An 8,845-nucleotide genomic window follows, 5' to 3' on the forward strand; every position below is an offset into this window, starting at 1 on the left:
AAAGTCTAATTTGGCTTAAAAATTAGAAAGATCATCTCATAAGCAACAAGCGTACTAAGTTTCAAGTTGATTGGACTTCAGCTTCATCAAAAACTACCTTGACCAAAAACGTTAACCTGGACGGACGAACGGAACCACAGACGGACGGACGGACGGACGAACGGAGCCAAGACCAGAAAACATAATGCCCCTCTACTATCGTAGGTGGGGCATAAAAACAACGGACGTCTTCCGGATGGTTAGGCGTTTCCTGTACCGTTAATTGCATTCTTTACATAATGTCAATACAGGGGAATTAAATTAAAATAGGCCATTCTAGGGAAAACGGTAGTATTACATTTTCCCAGCATTAGGTTGGCCTTTTGTGTACCCAAAACAGGTGAGAAGTTAACTTAGGAGCGCTGTGATTGGCTGTAAGGATACAATATATTTTTTTATTCATCTATGAATATCTGCAGTGTGTAAATTTACAATATAAATTTTAAAACCTATTGAAATATTTTCTAGAGAATTATTCGAAAATGCTTCCAAAATTTCATAAATTTGATGCAAAATGACAGTGGGCATGGATAACATAAACAAGCTCCGTTGGAAATTGGTCATGATACTAATTGGCTTCATTTTTTAAAATAGAATAATAAAGTGCTAACACCACACATAACAGTTTTATCCAGGTTTTTATTATAAAAACTAGTTAATTTAGAAAATGTTAGTATTGTCGCCTATGGCAGAATAAATAGGACCGTTTTCTCTCTAGAAAAGAAACATATATGTAACATCAAATGATTAACAACTATTTCGAATAGGCTGGCATTAATCAACATTTAAATACCGTGTGCGTTATTCTAAAGTACTTGATACAGAAAAAATAAGAAAAAAAGATTGAATTTAATTTGTATATATTTTTTAGAAATTACAAACTTCTCTATGGTCGGGTTGTTGTCTCTTTGGCACATTTCCCATCTGTGATAAATATAATTTAAAATGGAAATCGGGAATGTGTCAAAGAGACAACACCCGACCACAGAACAGACAACAACGAAGGCCACCGATTTGTCAAAAAAAGTATTTTGTGGCCTTGTATCTACAGTTTATTTTTATTCACCTATGCATGTATTGTGCATTCATGGTGTTTAACTCGATATTTGTTTGTTTGTTTGGGTTTTAAACTTGTTAAATGCAATCAAAACCATATCGGTCAAGGCAAAACATAATGACAAACTATTACGCATTTAAAGACTGAAATTTAATGACATGCACCAACTCTAGTCATGAATCGAATTGGTTTATAACGCAGAAAGAAATAACTCATTAAGTTAATCAAAATAATGTATATCATCATATCAATTTGGATTATACTTGTTTATCCATATACAACGGTACATTCTAAATGCAATATCACATTAAACATATTAGGTGATAAGGAGGCTGAATGTACATACCAAGGATTAACATCCGTTCCGACAAACTTGCCGTCTGACTTAAAGAAATTGGATTTAAGTCATAACAGACTGACACGGCTAAATGCTAACAGTTTTGATAGATATAAGAATCTGGAACATCTAATACTCGATAATAATATTATACATTGTTTAGATGCGAATGCATTCACCGGTTTAACATTATTACGACTGTTGTCATTGGTAAGAAATAAACTAAATGTGTCTACATCGTACAAACCTGGAGTCTTTGAATCCTTACAGAATTTATCAGCTTTAGATGTAAGTAGAAATATGAACACTTCAGAGTATTCGGACAAATATAATATCCCCGTTAGTAACCTCTGCAACTTGCGTGAGCTGTCTATTGATCTTGTGTTTAATGCAACGTTTGGACAACAATTTAAGAAACTGCAAAATTTGCAAAAGTTGAGATTTGACTATTGCCACGTTGATATTTTATACAATGATACATTTTTAGATATGCCGGTACACATAAAGGAATTCCACATGACAACTTGTAAACATTTTGTAGTCATTGAAGTTGGAGTTTTGGTGCCATTTCCACATCTAAAAGTACTGAATCTTACTAACAGCAATATTCACTTGACCCAAGCTCTCAGAATTTTACATCCATTTCAAAATAAATCAATGGATGCAATTCTATTTCGTGGAATAACTCATGGTAATATAAAACATGACCTTGACGCGGTTGTTCTGACACTGGAGATGATGAAATATATATCAACTATATGCATAACGACCATAGACTTTTCAGACAACCAGATTGTTTCAGTAAAACACAATTCAATAGTTTCGTTTAAACACCCAGACTGCTTTGAACATATAATGATATCATCTAATAGTTTTAGTTTAGAAACTTGGGCAGTTAATCTTTTTCTTTTTTTACGTAGGATGACCAACATTAAAATGTTTGATTTTTCCTATTTTCCGCTAAGGTTTAAAAACCCAGTCTTCCTTGATGTGGTGACAAAAAATAACCATACAACTATCCAAAAACTTCAATACCAAGGGCGGTTAGATGTGCAGAATATAACAGTTACGTTTCCCAGCCAAATACAATTTGTGAGAATAGCACATGTAATGGGTAGAAATGGTTTCAGGGAAATAAAAGTAAATAATAGCTATCTTCGTCATCTCGAAGTTTCTTATTTTGAAACAGATGTTTTCCCGATATTGACTGTAGTAGGATTTAATAATTTGGAGCATTTAGATTTGTCAGGAATAAATTCTGATATTACAATAGGAGCGGGCAAAATTCCATTTTTAATCCATTTGAAAACACTCATCATGAAGGAAACACAACTTTACCGCGTTTTACAAACCAATTCATCAATATTAAGTCTGTGTCCAAATATAAAGAATTTGGATATATCATATAACTATATGCTGAAGATAGATTCTCTCGGGCAATTGCCACATTTAACTCAACTCAATCTATCTCATAACTTGTTTGACGATATTCCTAGAGTAGTTACACAGTTCAATAGCCTCACCAAACTTGATTTATCACACAACCAGTTAACAACAATTCGGAAGAATATACTTAATTGGATTGATACCCAGCACACCAAATTTGGATTTTTTGAATTATATCTCATTAATAATCCTTTGATTTGTTCATGTGATACAACCACATTTTTGCGTTGGATTCTGACCACTCAAGTACAGTTAGATAAAAACGGTAATTACTCTTGTTGGGTTTCTTCACTTAAAAAAATCAACTATACTAGAAATGTCGCTGAAGACTTTCATCATTATTTTGTTTACTGTGATTCTACCATTTGGATCAAGTTAGGCATTTCATTATTGGTTTCTGTTTTATCAACTTTGATTTGTATAACGCTACTGTACAATTTTAGGTGGAGAATAATTTTCTTTTTCTTCCGAAATATCCGGAGATTTGCAGAGAAAGGTCTTGAGCTGAATTTTGATTATGACGTTTACGTGTCATATTCGGACGACTGTATTTCTTTTGTGAAAGAGTTACAAAAGAAAGTAGAGGACGAATGGGGTTTCAAAATTTGCTTCGAAGATAGAGATTTCATTGCAGGCGAATCGATAGCAACCGAGAGAGCTACTGCAATTCATAGATGCAGACACGTTATATTTCTTGTTTCGCCATCAATTGTCGAAAATGAATGGACTCGTTTTGAAATAGAGCGAGCAAAGTATGAAAAGTTTTCCAAAAATCTACAGAAGATAGTTGTTATCACTAGAGATATATCGTTAGATAATATTCCCGTAGAATTTTCTAGCATTTGGAAAGATGTTCTTTTAATTCAATGGCCAATCAAGAAAGATGAAGTACAAATGGCTTGGCAAAAGCTTCGACTTTGGTTCTTCTGATGTATTTTATGGGTAAAAATAACTAGCTTGACATTTATAATGCACTATTTTTATGTGTTTTGCATATCTGTTTACATCTTTATTAATGTCAGCGTATTTAATCTTAATAGCTTTTCTCAGCGCTTTGAACATTTAAACAATAGCCATTGTACAGACATGATCGCTTATCTTGCTTGTAAACATGTGTATTATAAGAACCTTTATTAACTATGTGCATTGTATCAAGTAACCCATATAGTGAATTGTGTTTGTATAGTCATGTTGCTGATCTAAGCTGTACTTATAACATGTATATAAGTAGGTATAAATATGGGCAGGGGTAAAGAGGCCACATAAGCCCAGATATTGAGCATACTTTTTATTTTTTTTTCCTATTCTTTTGTGTTTTCATTTCGACTTGGTTTCTGAGAAAAAATGTTAAAAATCAAAATTGAATATGCACTTAACTGTTAATTTGAAAAAGGGGTATCAAATTATTCACACCCTACAATTAGACTTTTTAAGCTTGGTAAAGACATTTGTACATTTTTAAATCGTCATTTAAAAAAAAACCATTTACCAACGTTGCAATTTAGTTCTTATTTGTGACAGTACTTTATAACGATACTAAAACACACCTGCGAAATTGCGGACATTTAGTGCATGATGAAGTTTATAAATTGTTGTAGAATGAATTTTCTAAAAGGTTTTATGACTGGAGGAAATTTAGGCAAGGTATCACAAGTCTTTTCCTGCTGGTACCGTGGTTACAGGACAATTTTTAGCCCTCCCTCTGTTTTCCTTAGTCCGTTATTTTTTGTTTTCTGTTTTTCTGTATACTATGATAAAATTGAGAATGGAAATGAGGACCACAAATATATTAAAAACAAAGTGTCAATTCAAAGTTTATTTACTATCCACGGCAGTCATTGATATATTATACACCTCGCAGAGCAAAAACGAATTCAAAGAATAGTTATCAAAGGTCCAGGATTATAATTTAGTACGCCAGACGCCCGTTTCGTCTACATATGACTCATCAGTGACGCTCATCAAAATAGTTATAAAGCCAAACAAATACAAAGTTGAAGAGCATTGAGGATCCAAAATTCCAAAAAGTTGTGTCAAATACGGCCAAGGTAATCTATGCCTTGGATAAAAAAATTCTTAGTTTTTCGAAAAATTCGAAGTTTTGTAAACAGGAATTTTATAAAAATTACCACATAATTGATGTTCATGTCAACACCGAAGTGCTGATTACTGGGCTGGTGATACCCTCGGGGACGAAACTTCCACCAGCAGAGGCATCGACCCAGTAGTGTAAATAGTTATCAAAGGTAAACGGATTATAATTTAGTACGCCCCAATAAACATGCCCAATCAAACACCAGGAAATCTGAATTGCGTCCAATTGTTGCAGAGGTTAACAGAAAAATTTCAATTTAATTATATATAATGAACATTTACAAATGTGAAGCAAGATCTTCATTTGAATGTTGGGATATAAAATTGCGCAGCCACGGCCAACTACGATTGAGTTTTATTTCGTTCTATGAGTAGTAGTATTTCAGTATAAATGAATTGCATAATATTTATCTGCACTTGTACGAAAGGAGTGCTAATTTTGTACATAAATGCATAATGTATAGCATCCAATAAAACTTTAACGCTGAATAGGGTATTTATTTAGCTGTCAATAACATTATAGGACTTTGATAGTTTGTTTCTTATCTGCGAAATATCACCAATTATACACGATCTGATACTTTATTTAATTCGATGGTTGGTTGTTTTATGGATATCTATATGTATTAAATGACAAAGGAAAGACAAAAGAGCACATTTGAGAATTTGAAGATGTTATCGTATCAAGTTATTACACAAAGCAAGATCAAAGTTCTGTACCTGTTGTTATGACATCATACCGTCCCTCCCCATGAAAACAAATCACAGACGAATAAATACAGTACTGTACAATATTCTAACAATACTGGAAGAAACAATAGTGCATTTCAATTCCATTTAATAAAATTGTAATATTAGTATTTTTTCTATGAGAAAGAACGAATGAAATTAGCACTACATAAGTTCACTATCATGAATGGTTGATCGATACGCTATGTCAGTGTCTCAACCAATTTTTGACAAGCTTTCGCAGTATTATAGTTGGTATGATTAACATTGCCATTAAAGAGGGAGGTTTGAAATGCCACAAAACCAGGTTGAACCCGCCATTTGTATCTTAAAATGCCTTGTACCAAGTCAGGGAAATGGCCATTGTTATATTATAGTTCGTTGCCGTGTGTGTTATATTTTAATGTTGTGTTTCTGTTGTGTCGTAGTTCTATTTTATTTGGCGCGTTTCCCTCAGTTTTAGTTTGTAACTCGGATTTTTTTTTCTCTATCGACCTTTGAATTTTGAACAGCGGTATACTACTGTTGCCCTTATTTATATCTTTATGAAATTAATATAATCGTTGTTTACCCCTTTTTGTCCTATTCCGGATTGTGACATTTTACTGTGTGTGCATTCTCATGCTGAAATGCATAACAGCAAACAATTAACCTTTCGACGTACCCGGTTTCGATCCTTACGGAGCTCGTTCGATTTTCTCGGTTTCTGTTTGTAACCTTGATTTTTATTTATTTAGCTTTGTACACAGTGAACACATTCACCTTGCTTTAAGATATGATTTCGATCACAACATTAACGAAAAAAAAATTGATAATAATTTAAAACAATACTATACTCATTACGCCAATAAATGCACCTATTAAACCAAAATAATCTACAACCAACATACATTTGATAAAACGTATTGGATGTTTTTCTAATTTATTTATATGACATCTCTGTGCTCAATATGAAAATATCACACATATTGAAATCGGAAACATGCGCCGGAGCGGAAGCAATTGAAATTGTGCTTTAGCTATTTAGAAGCAATATTACATCAGATTCAAGGGGAAACAATTATCATGATGGAAACATATTATCATATTCTTTAGTATGAAGATTACCTATAGAAACCAAAATATGACGATCTGAATACAACATAAAGGTTCCTGGTTCGATTCCCGTTTGGGATAAATACAACACAAAGGTTCCTGGTTCGATTCCCGTTTGGGATGAAAATTTCAGGAACTCAATTTTCGGCTCTCCCTTGACAACATCTGCGAGTATGGTCTTTAGGAAACGATGATAGTCCGTCGGAAGGGGACGATAAATGACTGACCCGTGTTAAGAGAGAGCCACGTTAAAGGCACCCTTGTAGATTTCGAAAAAGAGTAGGCTACAAGGCAGCACTCGCACCCGCAAAGTGGAAAGGGATTAATATAAGTTGCAAAACTTGATTCCCAATCCACTATAAATAGATATGTTTAAACTAAACTATATACAATATATATCAACTAATACTGGTCGACCAAGTTACAGGAAGTTCAACTATTTACATTTCAATTGTAAACTAAACCTTAGAAAATTTCGAATTATTGACCATTTTAGTGTCTGATCAAACATATATATCCAGTTGGTTTTGATGACAAAATCCTTCTACTTTGATTAATGAAGTAAAACATCAAATTATTCTTAATAAAACTGGTTTTTTTTAACAGGAAATCATAAACTTTTTTTAAGCGGTTGCAACTTTACTTCATGTGATTAACTTTTTATCTAAGTACTTTTGAATATAACAGGAAGTACTTAATCTTTGAAATTAATTTTGTGTTAACTTACACTGGGAAAAGATGCACTTCTTCATAGTTTTGTGCATGATGTAGTGATGTATTTTCAGAATGCAATATCACATCAGTTTTGTTAGAATACACGGTGGCAAACTGTAGAGACAAAGGATTAACATCTGTTCCGACCAATTTACCGCCTGATATCAAGGAACTGGATTTAAGTTATAATAGACTTTCCAGACTAGATGCTAACGTATTTCTTAGATATAAGTATCTAGAACATCTAATGCTTGATAACAATGTTATAAGAGTATTGAATAAAACGGCTTTCATTGGTTTATCATTATTGAAATATTTGTCTCTCTCTAATAATTATCTGAACGTAAGTGATTCGTACCCCTCTGGAGTGTTTCGGTCTTTAAAGAATTTATTAATTTTAGACATTAGTAGAAATATGAATACATCAGAATACAACCCGTATAGGATTCCCGTTGGTGAACTTTGTAATATGCGTGAAATGTCTATTGATCTTGTACTGAACGCAACGTTTTGACAGCAATTTAAAAATCTACACAATTTACAAAAGTTGAGATTCGATTATTGCCACTTTAAAATTTTGTACAATGAGACGCTTTCAGATATGCCGGAAAATATAAAGGAATTCCACATGACAACTTGTAAAGCTTTTGTCGTCATTGAAATCGGCGTTTTAATTCCATTTCCACATCTAAAAGTACTGAATTTTACAAACAGCAATATTCACTTGACCAAGGCTCTCAAAATTTTACATCCATTTCAACATAAATCAACGGATGCAATTCCTTTTCGTGGAATAACTCGTAGTAATATTGAACGTGACCTGGACGTGGTTGTTCTGACACTAGAGATGATGAAATGTATATCAACTATCTGTATAAAGACCTTAGACCTTGCGGACAATCAGATTGTTTCAGTTAGAAATAAGGCATTAATTTCGTTTAAACATCCAAACTGCTTTGAATATATAATGCTATCATCTAATAGTTTTAGTTTGACCACTTGGGGAGTAAATCTTTTCTGGTTTGTATTCACGATGCAAAAGATCAAAATGATTGATTTTTCCTATTTTCCACTTAGATTCAAAACCCCAGTCTTCCTTGATGTGGTGAGAGTGAACAACCATACAATAATCCAAAGACTTCAGTACCAAGGCAGATTAGGGGTAAAAAATAAAACAGTTACGTTTCCAAACCAAATTCAAGTTTTGAGACTAACACATATAATGGCTAATAACGGCTTCAGGGAAATTAAAATCATCAACAGCTCCCTTCGTCATCTCGAGGTTTCTTATTTTGAGACAGATGTGTTTCCAATTATAACTTCAGAAGGATTTA

At 33.2% G+C, this 8,845-nt stretch overlaps 1 protein-coding gene across 1 annotated transcript; it reads left to right on the forward strand.

Moving 5' to 3' along the window:
- Nucleotides 1-1,216: 1,216 nt before the first annotated feature.
- Nucleotides 1,217-8,612, forward strand: LOC139521332 (toll-like receptor 4). The gene is made up of 4 exons (XM_071314811.1): nucleotides 1,217-3,806; nucleotides 4,478-4,523; nucleotides 7,583-7,725; nucleotides 8,589-8,612. Exons 1-4 carry the CDS (start codon nucleotides 1,329-1,331, stop codon nucleotides 8,610-8,612), a joined length of 2,691 nt encoding a protein of 896 aa, XP_071170912.1. The 5' UTR covers nucleotides 1,217-1,328.
- The last annotated feature ends 233 nt before the right edge of the window (nucleotides 8,613-8,845 follow it).

The sequence above is a fragment of the Mytilus edulis genome, chromosome 4, assembly GCF_963676685.1.
Source record: "Mytilus edulis chromosome 4, xbMytEdul2.2, whole genome shotgun sequence".
NCBI classification, from domain to species: Eukaryota; Metazoa; Mollusca; class Bivalvia; order Mytilida; family Mytilidae; genus Mytilus; species Mytilus edulis.

Coding starts and splice junctions, on each gene's coding strand:
- LOC139521332 (XM_071314811.1), top strand. CDS start 1,329: ATGTATATCATCATATCAATTTGGATTATACTTGTTTATCCATATACA. Junction 4,524..7,582: donor CTGGAGGAAATTTAGGCAAG/GTATCACAAGTC, acceptor ATGTATTTTCAG/AATGCAATATCACATCAGTT. Junction 7,726..8,588: donor TTTCCAGACTAGATGCTAAC/GTATTTCTTAGA, acceptor TTTTCCACTTAG/ATTCAAAACCCCAGTCTTCC.